Consider the following 18,245-nt stretch of genomic DNA (forward strand, 5'->3'; position numbering starts at 1 on the left):
GACAAACAAACAGACACACACACTTTCCCATTTATAATATTAGTATGGATTAGCATGGATAAGTAAACTTAAAGCACTAAAATTTGTAACCTTCAACATTATTCATTTATTGAAATACAGATAATGATTTTATGATGAATGACTTTAACGAACATTGAACCAAGAACGAATGTTTTGTAAACAAAGATATATTTTTTCTTTTAAATGATAACAGGTAGGCATTGTAAGTTCATTGTTAATGATTTTGGAATATATTAATTTCATTACGTTGTCAATTCAGTTTTTATATGTTTTAGGAAGTTTCATAGAAGTATTGCTTAGCTACACTATTTTATATGATAAACATTGAATAACGTTCGACATTTTATAAAAACTTACATGGTATTTTAAGTAGCAATATCGTTTAACACTTCCAAATTCTATAGCATGCTTATCTTAGGTATGAAAGCAACGCATCACAATAGTAGAAATGACGTCACAAAGTGTCTCACAACCGTAAAAAAGAAACTTGTAATTTTTTACGAAAGCCACTCTACATCGGTATTGTTTTTTATGTCTGCTCGCGGTTTGTGTAATGATAATGGCCTACAGTCATGACGGCGCTTTCGTTCGTAATTAGCGCTATATGGTTACGTCTAACCGCTGGCCTCATTAAAAGCTTCTGTTATGACACGTGAAACGGCGGCTAACTACCGTATAAAGACTTCGCTATTTATAGTTTTGTGGACGAAAATATCTCGCGCTTACTTAGCAGATTATTTCGGGAGCCTTATTTAATGTCATAAAAAGTGGTATTACATGGGACGTGTATAAATTACATATATTATAATCTGAGCTGGCCAGAGTCACCGACAGTTAAATCCCATGTAATTAAAATGCTGATTTAAAGCCATCATCTTTTCCCAGGCTATTTTAATCCTAAAATTGATCTATTTTAAATTGTAACCATAAAAAAATAATTGTAATTTTTAATTCTAAACCTTAGTAAATGTACCCTGGAGCTAGGCCGGGAAAACGCTAAGTTGAAGAAGAAATCTTAGTAAATGTAAATCATTTAAGACATAAAATTAATAACATCTCAATTATGTTATCCAATTAGTCAGAAATATCCTTAAAAATGACCTTCCACACTAGATCAAGCTAATCCACCAGCGGTAGTGCGAAACCTCGTCGCATAATAGCCGACCTTGGAGCCAAAAACACACACGCGTCTTCACACTTTGTTGTCTTACCGATTGTTTTCAAAGGTTATCTCTCGGGTCAAGCCTTATTAAAAAGATATTAACCTTGAATGAATCATTATTTCGTTTTGAATGTTTATTTCATAAAGAAACTTGATTAAAAGCATTGGTACCGTTTTTAGGGGGTTTTTAGTTATCTATAATCAATATATATTATCTTCGAGAAAGTGTTTTATCTACATTTAAACAGTAACATGAAAATAATGACATTACCTGAAGTTTATGGCATCGTCTACCTGAAGTTTATGGTATCGTTTGAAGTTTTATTATTTCTATTACCAACATTGTCATCTAAAGACAACAGACCTCAAGATGTGACCTGTTTTTCAAACAATTTGCTTTGATCATTCTTAGGATCCATAAGTTTTATGTATCTTTGTAAAGGTCTATTCGTTTATTTTAACGATTTCTATGAGGTAAATAAAAAAATCTCACCTTGCATAGCACCTCAACAGGCGTGGACATCTTTTTCTCGCTAATTCGCTCGTACTTCTGCTTCTTGGTGATGGCTTTCAGGCCTTGCCACGGCAGCGATCCCCTGACAAACAAAAGTATATGTTAAAAGATTGTTTATATTCGTATACCTTATGAAACTAGCATAAATGATTTACATTTAAGTTTAAATGTATACGAAACTGTCTATAAAGTACACTCAGTTCAACCATACTTGTCCAATCATGTAAACAAACACTGCTGGGAAACATTATCTCACTTTTCTCTGGCATTGCACATTAACCATCACTGAAAATGTTATTATACACTTAAATAAACTCACAAAGTATTGAAATCAATCAAAAAACTAATGAAAAATATCAGTTCCAAAAGATTTTCATCAATAATTGTAATTACGAACGGATGACATCAAAAACTTCTGACATTACGAAGTCTAGATTGTCTATGACTCGTAATGTTGAGATGACAACTTATCGTTATGAACGATCGATATTAACGTTTGAGTTTGTATAGCGAGTGTGTATTGCGAGTTGTGAGTGTATATTACAATAATTTATGAGACTTATTAACCGACTTTTTTACGTTTTATTTCCTACCGCTTTACAATAAATATTTTACCATCAGTATATTTTTTGTTGTATTAATGTTAAGTACTAAGTATAAAATGAAAACTGTACCTACTAGCATTTTCCATAGGATTGTTGCAAATGCGACGAAACCTAATTAAATTTTGGTTTTTACATAGATATTGTGTGACGTAAAATCGAAAATCCACAGATGACGTTAGCAGCGTTTATTTACAAATTATCGTTAATACATCATTTTATCGACATTTAATTCCAATCACTAGTAATTGTCTTTGTTCATATTTGACGTTTCGTTTGTTTACATGATAGGACAAGTAAAGATGAACCGACTGTAGTAGGTACAGTACAGTCGACTACAAAGAGATGTATCCACTATTTCATCTAATTACAATGCAATAAAGTGAAAACATGCATACACCTTCTTGTAGTCGATTGTACACACAATACAAAATCATAGAATTTCTATTATTGTCGGTAGTTACTTTTAATGTCAATCGGACAATCATATTTAGTCCAACGAAAGACTCGTTCAAGAGAACTGTCGGAACCAAAAAACCGGTTTAATTTTCATCAATAAACATAACATTAAAGATCCAAAGTGGCCATTAAACGGGCTTCCTCTGTAGTTTAAGGGATTTATACCGAACCCAATTCTGTTTTGTTCAGAAACGTCGTAAATAATATTTGAATACTAACATTAAATGCGTTTCTAAAATGAGGTCGGCGGCGCTCGAGCGGCATTTTTTATTGACCCACGTAGACGATGTTATCTCCTTTTATTGATTATTTTTAAACTTGTTTTACAAGCGTATAAACAAACTGCGTTCTGTCTTACTTGTCTCTCTGTCTAAATAGCACGTCTACTCTGTCAAGTTTAGGTACCTATATTAAGATTAACAGTTTTTTCCCCAATTGTATTCAATTTGTCCTTTTTCATTTAAACGCAAATATCTATAGCTAAAAATGGCGTGCCCTGGCGGTAGCAATAGCACTATGGGGACATCATTTTTATTGTAATTACTATAATTTTACGTTGAAGATAACATTTGTCTTACACGAGACTTAACAAAAGATATTTTGACTAAATGCTACATATTTACTTAAAAATAAGACGTAGCTTCAGGACTAACGACAGAAATGCTCTCGTCGAAGATTTCTGTATTTAAAATGACGTACTTATCGTTTATAAATACTTCCCATAGAGAGCGTCGGTTGGCGACGATATTGCAATTATTCCGATCACTTATCGAGGCGTGTCGATGTAACGCATTAACTCCGCGTATCATTACATAAATACGTCAGAAGTGGGTCGACGTCACACTGTTATGACCAGCCGGTGTAGCCAAAGTGACAACCTTTGACGCTACGTCAATCGAAACGCGTCTTGGCTTTGTCGTGCCCACAGATGTCATATATAATATACCATAGATCAGGCAAACGTAGGTATCTACTTAGCGTGTCAAATGAACTCAGTGAAATCCACTGAGTTGTCCGCCTCTAATCGCAGCTTGCAGCTTTCGGGTGTCGATTTTTGTAAGTTGAAGTCAACAAAAACATTAAATATGCCTCGTTACGTGATATTTAATTGCAACAACACAAAATTATGAACACTCAAGGGCCTGAGACATATTTAAAATCACAGGCAAGTAAGTATCAAGTTCAGTACAAAATTTGACACGCTCGGCCGCCATACAAATAGATGAACTTGTTTCTTCTATCTAAATCTAATTCTGTGGTCGTGCCACTACAGAAGATGTTGCTCTTGAGAGGGAGAGCTAGCTACGATTACGAATCGTAAGCGATTGTGACGTTGACTAGGTTGGTCTGCTGGTATGAATGTCGTAAACGCCATGTCGAGGTGAGATGTTTCGGGGTCATTATTATTTATTTAAATCACGTAACTTGATTGATATCCTAGATAGTCAATGAAATGCATGTACATTTTTAGTTTTTTTTTGTACCTACAAAGTATATAACATGATAGGTAAAAATATCTACAAATGCTGGTACATTCTAAAACTAAGGCGATACCAGTTTTTTATTTATTTATTATAAATGGGCTTACTCTTGGCCATAGACTAGATAAAAATTAGAATAAATCCTGATTATCCATAACATAGGAACATAAAATATTTTAAGTGTATGTAGGTATGACCTATTTGCGGTGACTATGTAACATAATCGTAACCAACATCTAACACAAACATGTATGTACTATGTACTACAAGCCACGTGGGCGGTCTCACCTTACCACAAGTCGCTTACGTCCTGTATCAATCGATATCGAATAGCTACACGTCTCTCGACTCGTCTAGTGCGTGCGATACTGAGACTAATGCTTTTTAGTGACTTAAAGGTTTTATCGTTTAATATGGACATGACATGACATACATAAACTATATACGCTATGTTGGCCTCTTATCAAAAGTCGCGTATGTTCTAAACGTAATCGATATCGAATAAGTACGTGTCTCTCAACATGTCTAGTGCGTGCTATACTAACATAATGGTCGGTTTAGACAGCTTGAACATCTAACATGAGCAGTATGTATAGTCACCGGCGACATCATCAAAAAGACGGCTGCATAAATATCTGACACACTCGTTATATGTTCCATCATTCTTTATGTTATTGTCGGTGACTGTACAACAGTGGCGTCGCATCGATACAACTCGATTCCCAACGGGTTCCCTAAAATTCTGCAGTATCAGTATCTGTAGAAGCCCATACAAAACAGATCCCAAAAACCCCTCCGGCTTTACCAACAAAAATTTTCACGCGTCGCCACTGCTGTACAGTACAGTGTACAGTCACCGGCAATGTGTATAGTGTACACGATGTGGGCGACACTTTACCACAAGTCGCTTACGTCCTGTATCAATCGATATCGGAATAGGTAAGTGTGTCTCGACTCGTCTAGTGCGTGCGGCACTTACAATAATGCTCTTTAGTCACGGTTTTCACAAGTGAATGGACGATACTTGATCGTTGCGAAGTTTGGATCGTATTATGGCTTTTACATTCGCGATCTTGACGAACTATATCCATCTAGGATGTGAAAGTTACCAATTATTCTGTTAAGATTTAGACAATATGGGGTACAATTTCGGAACTTTCTGTGTGAATATTTTAGTAGCAAAAAGTAGTCGCACTAAATCTATTATTAAATACATCTGCCTTAACTACTACAGGATGAATTTTGAAAAATTTAAGTGCGTATCATTTGATAAAATTTCATAATTTTGAGGTACTCAAATACGCATATAACGTACCTTTAATAAATACATTTCCTAAACAGGCCGTTAAATTTAACTGAACCTATAACTTTTGGACAGATACGCGCCACAGCCTCTACGAAAAAACGCGTAGAAAATCGAAAATAGAACAGGTTTTTTGTGTCGTCCTTAACGGGTTGCGGTATCACGGTATCAGTATCCTAGTGGAGATGAGTCACCGCGTGATCTTGACTCACGGCTAAGTGATGGAAACATTTTGACGAAGAATAGTGAATATTGAAAAGACAAAGGTAAGATAATAGTTGACGGCACTTTTGTTTCATACATCCGTGCTTCGGAATTTGACAAATTCGTAACTTCTTTATCATATTATGAAAAGCTGCTTGAGAGTAATATCTAAATCAAATGGTTGTAGGAAAACATTTAGTCTAAAGATGGTAGTAGTGTAGTACGATAATAAGGAGGTACCTATTTTTAACAAAAGAAATGTTGATAATTCATTTAACTTTGTGTTGTTCTCAAAAATAGAAACAAGCGTTGAAAGATATCCACAAATGCGCCAAAACAACTTACGCCATGTGAAGTTTGAAGAGTTGGCTCAAGTTCAAGCATTGCATGACTAATCTTATATCACTCATTCATAAACATGTCGGTTCTGTTCTGCATCACAACACAGACTTTAGACTGCAATATTGATTGATACAGATTTTCCAGCGATTTCGGCTGAAAAGTATAACGAACGTAACTCGAAATAACCAGTAGAACCTAATGTGAATATTTTAGTTGGTAGGTTAAACTGTCTACAATAAAAGATACATTCTATACAAATCGATAGTTACATACATTTCTCACTTTTTAGACACTGAAGTTAATCCATTATTAAAGTCAACAATGTATGTACTTCCTTTTGTTAGCCTAGATTCGTGTCCCACTACTGGGCAAAGACCTCCCCTCATTTCTTCCACTCGAATTTGTCTTTGTTAAGTTCCCATCCATACCGGGTAAAACGCGTTGACATTTTACGATAAAAAAAAACTTAAATCGTTACAGACTATCCCATTCCATCATTAGATTCAATCGCAAATGACTGAGACACCTACTACCCGCAATAAGAGTTCTGCTATCTCTCTGAAACCCAAAAATCTTGCTTAACTTAGAACTCACCTATTGAAATACATAAGTACGTAGCCGAGAGACTCCATGTCGTCCCGCCGCGACTGCTCGATGCCGAGGTGGGCGTTGATCGACGCGTAGCGAGCGGTACCTGAAACCGTATAAAACTTAGTATTGGGAAATGTTGCTGTTTTCTTGAGGCTTGAGAACGAATGGTACAGTCGAGTTTGTGAATTTGTATTTCAAATTCATTTCTTCATCCTAATACCTATTCTTTATAGGTAAACACCGGTTTCAAGAGAGACCCAATCCATCCCCGCGGCGTCGCCCGCGTACTAAAGTCATATATGTTTAGGAACAACAAACTAATCTTGTTTTTCTATACAAACTTTTGACCCCCATTTCACCCCTAAGGTGAATTAAAAAAAATCCTTTCTTAGTGCTCCTCTACACCTTATAAGGGAACCTAACGTTCTAAACCTGGCATCTCTTCAGCTGTGTCTAAATATATAAAAGAAGAAACTGATTGACTGACATATCAACGTCAGTCAATCAGTTTCTTCTTTTATATATTTAGATTTTCTTCTGCAGAATTTATCAAGGGATGGCGAGTGTAAGTAAATCGGCTTTCCAACAGAGAAGAGCCCTTATGGTTGAGATCCAATAACTTTACGGGAAAAATGGAAATGTCTTCCTTTTCATATGAAATTGCGTCTGTAAATCAGATTAAAAGATCCTTAGATTGTTCATGAAACATAAGGACTAGTAATGATAATTGAGAACTCTACTGTACTTTACACGTTTTAAAAAAACTGTACAAACTTTAGCACAAGACATCGATTTTCTCAAGTTAAGCCTGAAGATGGAAAGAGTAAGGTACCTGCACGTTTTTAGACTGATGTTGGTGAAGCGATTGTGAAATCGTGTTTCGTAATTTAGGTTTACGAAATGCTTTGTTAGGGATTATTTTTAGAGGTTGTGTAAATTTTTCTACTCGACTCACTTGGCGACCAACTAGTAGGCATACTTTTTGACTAACATAAAACTGATAATGTTATTAATATAGTTCCCATCTACAAGTTAGTACTTATATGAAATGTGATTGAATGTTTAAGTAATTGTCAGTGGCGGAGCGTCGTTACAACTCGATTCCCAACGGGTTCCCTAAAATTGTCTAATATCTGTAGAAGTCCATACAAAACAGATTCCGAAAACCCCTGAAAGCTTTTACTATACAGGGTGTATTTTGATAACGGGTCAGTAAGGGCAGCTATGAGATCCCGTAGTCCTACGTAAAAATGGTCTAAGGAGACCATTCATTGATTTCAAATTCATGAAAAATGCCATTTACAGATTTTTCCAAACTCTGTAAATGGCATTTTCACTCAATTTGAAATCGATGGATGGTCTCCTTAGACCATTTTCACGTAGGACTACGGGATCTCATAGCTGCCCTTCCTGACCCGCTATCAAAATACAGCCTGTATATGCACGTCTCTCTGCCCGTTATGATAAATTCCCTACTCATATAATCTACTACCATATTTCAGTCAATGCCAAGATTTATCGCACCTAAGAATAGTTTAGTAACTGTCGCTCATTCCATAACTTTTGAATAGACCGTATAACTACTGTACTAACTATTAGAACTATCGTCACATCGCATGTTTTTCTTTCTTCTTTTCCATTTTAAGTGAATGAGAGTTGTAAAAACTTGCTACCGCTGAAAGTCACGCATCATTCAAATCGATCTATTTACTATTGAAGCCTTCCTCGTTACCATGACGACGGTGGACAGTAGACACGCAACCAAACAACTTTATTGGGGTTATAAGGGCGCGATCATGCCATTTCTAAGTCATTGAGGGGGAGCTAAGGGTTGTCATTGTCAGTAATTGTATCTACCTTTGCGGTAGCCATGTTATTATTTTGAAAGGGTTGCTACGCCCGCGGTAAACAATTGACATGATTAATGGAATTTTATTGTAAATTGTGCCGTGTATGAACAACTAACAGTGACGACCTGGATTTCCCTGAAAGAGTCTTACTATGACTTATTTGGGACAGAGTGAAGGTTGTCATGTATTTATTCAAAATTGGGTATTGGTAAACAAAGAACTCAATGAACCTTTATTTTGCGCCGTTTTTGAGACTTGATATTGAATCTGATTACAATTTATGAATAATTCAATAATTTTATCAGGTCAACAAACAACTGTACACAAACTTTACCTGAAAACAATTTCAATATTTTGTAACATTATCCTATTTTAACAATATGTCATGTTTACCCAATTAAAACCTTATTATCGATAAGCCCGTGTTTTGGTACATACGTACTTAGGCTAGGCAGTAGGTTGACTGCGTATTTCAACTGTATGATGCGCAATAAAGAATTATACTTACAACTTACTTAAAATAATATTTATAAACTGCTGGACTCAAGTATCGAACAAGAAATATATAATATTTCTTGTCTGATCTTGCTGACCGTGACTTCATCCAGTAGTGAGTGGGTAGTAGAAAATAGATGGACTAAGTAAGATTATTGCATTATTTGTGAAGCACTCACCTGTAAGGTTCTTGTCCTTTGGTAAGAGATGTGGGCTCGTGAGCGCAGATAGTAGAACTTCTCGGTTAGGCCAAAGTCTCATGTACAAAAGTTGTTGCAGTGGCAATGCCCCTAAAGATTGTCTGGCTTGATATCATGATGGCTGATCATTAAACACTCACCAGTAAGGTTCTTGTCCTCGCGGTACGAGATGTGCGCTCGCGAGCGCAGATCGCGGAACTTCTTGGCGAGTCCGAAGTCAATCATGTACAGCTTGTTGCAATGGCGGCCGATGCCCATCAAGAAGTTATCCGGCTTGATGTCACGGTGGATGAAACACTTGCAGTGAATAAACTCCACGCGGCCAAGCATTTGGTCTGTCGATGGGAAAAGAAATTACAAAGTTGCCTAAAATGAAGGTGAGTGGGTACAGAATACGATCCCACGCGAAACGACCGCCAACTTTGTAGGCAGGGTCACTGCCAACTAGGCTAATTATGACATAAAAATAATGTTCAAACCAAAAAGCATTTTCTTTCAACTTGTTTTTTTTTTCAGTTATCACTCGACAATCTAAAATTCTATAGAATTATTGCCATTTAATACCTAATCATTTTATTTTTATTACCTTAATATTACTTAAATTGAGTTGGTTATTTATTATCTGTACAGTATACACAACACTTTAATAGACGAATTCTCCCACCTCCACGTCGACGAAGAAAAAGAGAGGAGGGCTTTGCCCAACAGTGGAACACTAAAATAAGCATTAAATACCAACCTGCCAGCATGAGCACAGTCTTGATGGTGAACTGGCGCGAGCAGAAGTTGAACAGGTCCTCGAGTGATGGACCCAGCAGGTCCATCACGAGGATGTTGTGGTCTTTCTCGTAGCCGTACCATCTGGGACAATACACATCATTGTTATCCACGTAGTTCGTAGGTCGTAAGTAACTTATAACTTCAAGGGCTTTTTATGTGATTTGGTGGTGGTGTGGTGGTCATATGTTATAATTGTTTAAATCAGTTTTTTTTTTGGTAGATTTGACTTAGCAACCGATGCCGATATTAACTCAGTCCGATCATCACGCAAAATCAATGTTTTTGTGTTAAGTTTAGTGCAAATTTATGACGTCGATTTAACAAAACTGACAGCGAGTTATTTTTTGTTAACACCAAGACCGAACCAAGATCGAACCGATCTCTCACGTAAAACTGGATATACGTCGATAAAATAAGACCGAACCAAGATCATCCCTCTTATGTATAATAAAATAAGATCTGACTGAAACTTCATGTAATTTTTTGGGGTTTAACCTATTTTTTGTAGGTGGATTTAACATGAAATATTGTAAACAGTACTTTTAATGCCATTATCAATTAAAAACTAAGATTAAATGAATAACCTTAATAGTAAAAAACAATTAATAATATGACTTTATTATTTACCATAGTAGGCAAACTGCCGAAAACTGCAAAATCAGTACAATTATATTGATTAAGTATTATGCCTGAATAGCCTTCACAATTTCCCATGCTGATTCGAAAGTTCACCTAACCTTGGCACATTTATCTTTTCAAGGTTTTATTTTATCTTAATTGGATTTGTGAATAATGCTGGCATGGCAATTTAATGAATAACAGACAAAATAATACTTAAAAAAAACTTTATTTACTAAAGAGGTAGTGTTCCAATTATAAAACTACTATTTTTTAAAGCATCATCAATCATCATCATGTTTCATGAATGTATAGGTAATTCCACGGAGGTTGAAGTGAATGATAACACACACAGCTAAATGAAGATTAGTACTGATTGCAAAAAAATGAATGAATGAAATGAGTGAGTGAATGTAAAAAAACCAATTAATATATTTTTGAAAAACATTATTATTTATTGATATACTTATCATTAATGGTATTAAAAGCAGTAATGGTATTATCCGGTGAACTTTATAGCTCATTATGAAATTTCACTTCTAAATAAGTATACCCTATGTTAATTGACGTTATTGCTACCGCGACTTCTATGTCTGCTAATAAATAAGTAATGAAAAAATAGGTAAACACCATTTTAACAGCTACGATGATAAAATAAGGCAATCTATTACATATTATCTTTGATTTCTACGATTAATGTTACAATCATAATCTGACAATTAATTAATCACATACGAGATATTTTATTTTCTGTTTTGTTTGAAAATTGTTCTATAGACGTAATTCTTAACAAAATAGTTAATAGAAACTTTTTGGTCTTTCTTGCAATTCACTGTTGAATCTGCAGTCGGTACACGGTAAGAACACTAATTTCAAAATCTCGTTGTCTTTACATGACAGTGTTATAGTGTGCGTGGCCTCAACTGAATTGAAACTACCTTATACTCTGCCGTACCAAAAATAAATAATACTATTACCTAGTCAGTATATTTCAATAATTACCACTAATCATACGAAATTAATGAGGTTACCATACCTCATGTTTAATAACAATAAAAACAAACACGTATGCCTTACAAAATGACGAAAACTGCCTAATTAGTCAAGTCGATATTATGATACTAATGGCTCAATATGCAGGCCATATTATGACTAATATACTAATAGCTATAACTAATGACTGTTTAATAACCTACTCGATAGCAGCAGAATATTGTTTAGAAAGTTTTATTATTGGGTGAATATGTTTGTTATATTTTATTGTTTTTAATGTTATTGTTTTTGCATAAATACGACGTGACGAACTAGATTAATATCAAAACAATTATCTCCTACTTACAACCAAACACGGATTATTCAGAGCAGAAATCCTTATGGTACATTTTTAATAAATACATAGCTTAATTGGGTAATTTATATGTAGACAGATAGATTTGCATAATATGTTACATTCACATGAATTAAGTTAGTACTTTAGTTTTAGTCATTCCACAACAAAATTAGGTCCAACTGAGATTCTCGGCCGCGAACTATGTTGTAAGAAGTCTCAGCAGACTAGTCTTGGCGGGCCATAGTGTCGGTCAGACCTTACAACCAAATGTAAACTAGTCATGTGTTGCATGAACCATTTATTGAATTTGCAAGGTTCATCTGTCAAGGTCACACAAGGTCCCACATGTCCATTTGTATTTTATGCATTATTAGAAAGTAAAACTTCAGATAAATAGACAACTATGAACGCCACATGAAGGGATATTTATATGGATGTGTTATACTTTGTGAGATGGTGCATTTGTTAAAAGACAACTTACCTTATGTGTGGTATCCCGATGCCCCCTTGGAGCATCTTATACACTCGACTCTCATAGAGAAGTTGTGGGTGTCGCGCTTTTATAGATTCTACCTTCACTGCTACCTCCTGCAACAAACATGATAACATTCAGTTTTTTTACTAGGTATATGCATTTTTTTCATCAAGACCAAGAGTTCAAGTCTCACCAAAGCTGCAAAGGCAGTAACTGTCCATTTTTAAATAGGCTAGTTTCCTACCAGTCAAATCAGCTTCTATTTATGAACTGTCAAAACAATTTACTATATGGAATTACTATGAAATACTGAGGAGTAATGACAAAGACATTTACTTTATATCTTTCTCTTTGACTTATTAAATAGGAATTATGTTTAAAAATAACTATGTTTAAAAATAACTACTGTGCATATTTTTGCTGGGACTAATTATAGGCTGGTGCTTTATTTTGTGTACTGCTTAAAATATTTTATTTTAAGTATAGGAAACTAGCCTATTTGATCTATGGACCTATGGAGGGAATCTACCTACCTACAACTAACCTAACCTACATTTCCAATTTTATGTAACTGTAACTCATGTTATTTATTTATGATGCAAATTGGTGTTATTTTATCTCTAGATAAGCTTACTTTAATCATAAGATATTATATATTGTATTTCAATTTGCATACATACATAAATATAATCACACCTGTATCCCATAAAGGGGTAGGCAGAGCTCATGAACTACTATTCAATTTGCACTATTAATAAAATAAAGAAACTTGAAAATATTTGGTAACTTACTCTGTTTCAGGGAATTACTCATACTTTTCAGTTACAAATAATATTTTTTGCTCCCTTTTCAGTCAAGCAAGTGTTAGAACCAAAAAATAGCATATTGTGTTTGGTGGCTTGAAGCAGAGTCAATTTTGAGAACCCAATGGCAGATATCAAACTTGACTATGTGACTTCTCTGAGTGCTAAGCTAGATTTGCCCTTGTGAGAACCACTATCATAAAGCATACAGATTTGTCATAACTAATATTAGATCACAAAGATGTTTTAGACAATTCCTTAATTCTGATTTAAACTTTCACGATTATTACACATAATTATTTTTAAAATTTGAAACGTTGGAGGTCAGTTTAATATGTAGTTATACGCGATTAAGTCTCTTTCCATTGACGTCTATCCAATTCATAATATTATATTCATTTATTTAGTTATAGAAATTGGAATTTTGTTGCTTTACAAGTTAATCTAAGTTCTTCACCCATAATATTATATGCTATGCCCATTAAGAAAACCTTGCAAAGGCAAATCTAATTAATTTTGGTACAACATCATGAAATTGATGTTTTGATGTAGTTCTCAGTGGCTACAATTAGATTAATTTAAGACTGTTAGTTTAAATTTGGCAGTATTTGAACATAAATGTAATAGTTTTATCCTTTATCATGGTATTCAAACCTTTCTAGAAAAACAATACAATAGCTGAATATATTATAAGGAGAACAAATAAAAATATGTCTTGAAATTCATGATTTCTCATCAATAGAAACTACAGCTTTATGGAGTGGAATCTGTTTGGTAAGCTACATCCAAGTAACAAACATGTTTGCTTCTATTCTTAAAGGCCCATAAACTGGTTTTGGACCGTGACAGATGTTAGTGACAGGACACAAGCAATTATTTAACCAGTGCATGGAAACAGGAACTTTGAGCCATAAAACTCAATCAAGCATAGAAACTAAAGGTACTTAAATTCATGTATGAAGTATTCTTCAGACACTGAGATTAAAAAAAATATCTGTGTAGGAATTTGAGGTTTTAAAAATGTTTATTTTGGCATGATTCATGGCAGTAATTAATACATTGTACACAAAATAACAAATACGTAAAAACCAGTGACCTACAAAAAACCTACAGCTAAACATGACAGCAATAAACAAGTCAGTTTATTTCTGCAATTTTTTACACTGATAATGACCGATTGCTGAAAATACCTTAACAAAATCTGAAATTTGGAAACAAGGTCATTGTTATGCAGAATCTGACCCAATTCACTTGCAAACGAAGATTGTGCAATTCCAACACTGAACCTAACGCAGGCTTTCGTATTGCGATATGTAACATGGCAAAACATGTTTGTTAGATGACTAAAGTGGAAAATACCACGAAAATAATGAGTGAAACTACGATTATAAAGCTGATCGAATTACTAACAGAGTCATTTCTGATGACAAAGGACTATTGCGAGTTTCGATCGAGGCTCTAGGCATATTGTGGTAGCCCAAATAAGTTACGTAAATCAACCACGGACGACACAGCTGTATAGCACATATGACAACAGTGTGTCCCCAAACATACAGTAAATACGCCAAGAATACGCCCTACCCGCCATCTTCAAGAACAAATCCCCAAAATACTAACAGCCTGACTTATAAGTTAGCCATGTACGGAAGACATAAAATAATTGTGAAAATGGAGTTTTAAGTATAGTTTTCTCTTAAAAAGGCAATGGTTCCTTTTAGCAAAATTAGTTAAGTGAGGGTTGGTCCCTTATTGATTTATAGGTAATCTAAAAGGTTATACAAATATAATGCACAATAAGGGCAGATTTACTTTATTTGTAAACAAAAACAATCTCTAAACTTATATAATATCGCTTTCGTAAACTATATTCTTAGAATTCTTTGGGGCCGGAGTCAACGGAGAGTACGGAGGTCCACTTTTTTCAGTTTCGGCGATTACGTCGCTTTCGTAAACTAAGTATATTCTTAGAATTATTTAAAGCCGGAGTCAATGGAGAGTACGGAGGAGGCTCTACACTTTTGTCAAATCCAGTTTCGGTGAGTAACTTAGAAGTATTTGAAGCAGGAGTCAACACAGAGTATGAAGGGAGCTGTACACATTCTTTAAATTGGACAGGAGTTAATAGGCTCACAGCACCATTAGTTGTTTCAGTTTTCAAGGTTTTTTTATGCAACTGAGAAGCCACATTTTCAGAATTAACGTTTTTTCGCAAACCCAGGCCATCTAGAAGAAAAATAAGCCTTACATTAACCCTACCACATATTAATTCCACCGTAACCCCATCCCAAGCTCATCATCATCTTCTTAGCGTTTTTCCCAGCATTTGCATACTTACATATACATGCTTACATAGAATAGAGATAGCTTTTTATTCATTTAAGGACGTTCATAAATAAATGTTAATATTATTACGAAACGTTAGTCCTACAAATAATGTTGCAGAGAGGAATGGTTATTATAATCATTATTAGCGTAAACGTAAATGAAAACATTTAATTCTTCAGTCGGAAGGGTTTTGCTGCAGTGAAATAAAATTAAAAACACTGGCATGCAAATTATAAGCTACAGAAAAAATTATAATACGTACCTGCAGATATCTGAATCGGTTGTCAAGAAAATCTGAAATGAAGTATATCGGAAATGCTGAAAATGTTCTTAATACACTTACAGATCGCACAAAATTAATTGGAAGTTACTTGAAAATAAGTTTTAACAAAAAAACTTAACTCCTGTTCAATCTAAAGAATGTATAGAGCTCCCTTCATACTCTGTGTTGACTCCTGCTTCAAATGCTTCTAAGTTACTCACCGAAACTGGATTTGACAAAAGTGTAGAGCCTCTTCCGTACTCTCCGTTGACTCCGGCTCCAAATAATTCTAAGAAAATAGTTAACGAAAGCGATATAATATAAGTTTAGAGATTGTTTATGTTTACGAATAAAGTAAATTTGCCATTATTGTGCATTATTTTTGTATACCCTTTTAGATTACCTATAAATCAATAAGGGACCAACCTTCACTTAACCAATTTTGCTAAAAGGAACCATTGCCTTTTTAAGAGAAAACTATACTTAAAACTCCATTTACAAGGCTTGTTTAAGTAAAACAATATAAACAATGCCATACTGCAGCACTTGACAATCTAACTTAAAAAAATAAGCCGTTAATATTTTTTGTATACAACTTATGAACAAAAAGTGCTTTATCTCAAAACTATAGTTGTGTAGGTTGGTTCCCTTCCAAATAAATACGTCCGTTTTTTTTTGACATGAAGCACAGTGATGCTAGTTGTAAATATTTGCAACAGTTCTTTACGCTTTACGCCGATTTGTTCAGACACTTATGTTTTTTTTATCATTTCATACTCTATTCATAACAAATCATAATAAAAAAATATATATTATACGAGTGTGATAAATAATAAGTATACAAAGTTTATAAACAAAAAAGATTCAAGGCACATAGTTCCCTTAACTATCAAAATATAATTCATTTAATAAAGAACCATGTAATGTGGATCTTTATGAACACATAAACTGAGCTAATTTTAATTATGCAAACAAGAACCAAAGAACTTAGTTAATTACTTAATATTAAAAAATAAAAATTAATAAGGAACCATGCGACTTGGATCTTTTCGACGGTGCAGATTTTATTTTTTAAAAAGGAACCAACCCGCTTGGTCTCTTATGAAATAAATAAAACAATATTATATAGATGAACCATGTGCTTTGGATCTTTTTGAAATAAATACAAAGAATATTGAGTAAGGTACTAAACAGCTTGGATCTTTTTAAATATAATGTAACAGTGAAAATGTGGGTTGGTAACTTTGTTAACGAAATGATTTTATACGTAAAAATGATTCTATGGCTTTGATCTTTGTGTAGGGGGTGTAAGATGCATTTTTAACATCTTCTGCATACATAACTCAATTTTGACAGATGTGTGGGTTGGTCCCCTTCTGCATAAATACGTCCAATTATAAACTTGAAAATTTACCTCTCCATCGTTGATATTTATTGCTAAAAATATGTCTCCAAAGCTTCCACCTCCGATTTTGCGGACGACGTTGTATTTATTAGCTATAATTACATGTTTCCTGGCTATCAACATGCGTTCGAAGGTAGCCATTTTCTTTTGCCTTCATCACTCGTAGTCACTAAATTTATAAAAGGTCCATCACACCGAGCAGATTTGTCACAACACTTTTATAATTTAGGGTTTATAACTATTGAAAAACACAATACGACGTAGAAATACTAAGGAAAACTGCATAAAATCATTTTTAATCGAAGTCTAGAGACAATGTCGTCAGCCTATCTACCGTGACGTCACAATGGCAGTGATGCCAGCTACAAGAGAAGCAAAAAATCTACCTGGATTGGGAATGTTGCCATGTCGACAATATAAAAAAATCTACCAATTTTAATACATCACAGCTGTTTTATATCAAATAAAATTTATTAAAATTTATAAATTTTGCTGAATATATAAAATAAAAAATAAACATCTTTCTAGTAGAACATGAAGTGAGAGAGGGACATTTATTTTAACAAAATTTGAGAAACTTTCTGAATACACATTAAAATCATTCCTCTCTTTCTAGTAAATGGTTTACTTTGCCAATACCTAACTAGACGGTACCATTACTAATGAAATTAATCTAATCATAATGTTACTAGTGTAATTTTGTTGCTGCAAGTGATGAATCAAACAAACGTAGTCACGTTTTTGTGCTAATATTAATTTTTCTACTAACACAAAACGCTTATCACATTTTATTAACATAAACAGATAAGGTAGAAACATGTCAATAATCAACTCTACAACGAAAATCATCTACAAATAGTAGAAATGTAGAGATATTACTGTAAAAGCAAGATGCACCACGAAAGTGGGTCACAGATCTACTGAAGCATTGTAAAACAGTTTTTTTCTCAGAAATAGATGGCGGATAAAGCATTCTTACTATGTAGTTTCTGTTTCAACTACAGTGGTGGTAAATAAACCAAT

General features: G+C 34.2%; 1 protein-coding gene across 3 annotated transcripts in view; it reads right to left on the reverse strand.

Annotated features, from left to right (window-relative positions):
* Window positions 1–18,245, reverse strand: part of LOC125238275 (casein kinase I-like) — a 31,957-nt gene that overhangs the window by 7,383 nt on the left and 6,329 nt on the right. For 2 of the 3 annotated variants that reach the window (XM_048145561.1, XM_048145562.1), the window contains exons 2-6: window positions 12,434–12,540; window positions 9,964–10,085; window positions 9,365–9,559; window positions 6,683–6,782; window positions 1,677–1,779 (exon numbers count right to left, since the gene is read on the reverse strand). In XM_048145561.1, the coding sequence (XP_048001518.1) occupies window positions 1,677–1,779; window positions 6,683–6,782; window positions 9,365–9,559; window positions 9,964–10,085; window positions 12,434–12,540 (627 nt within the window). Of the gene's footprint in view, window positions 1–1,676; window positions 1,780–6,682; window positions 6,783–9,364; window positions 9,560–9,963; window positions 10,086–12,433; window positions 12,541–17,231; window positions 17,579–18,245 lie in introns of those variants that run through there. The other variant, XM_048145559.1, reaches the window with a different exon arrangement.

This window comes from Leguminivora glycinivorella, chromosome 23 (assembly GCF_023078275.1).
Source record: "Leguminivora glycinivorella isolate SPB_JAAS2020 chromosome 23, LegGlyc_1.1, whole genome shotgun sequence".
Lineage (NCBI taxonomy): Eukaryota > Metazoa > Arthropoda > Insecta > Lepidoptera > Tortricidae > Leguminivora > Leguminivora glycinivorella.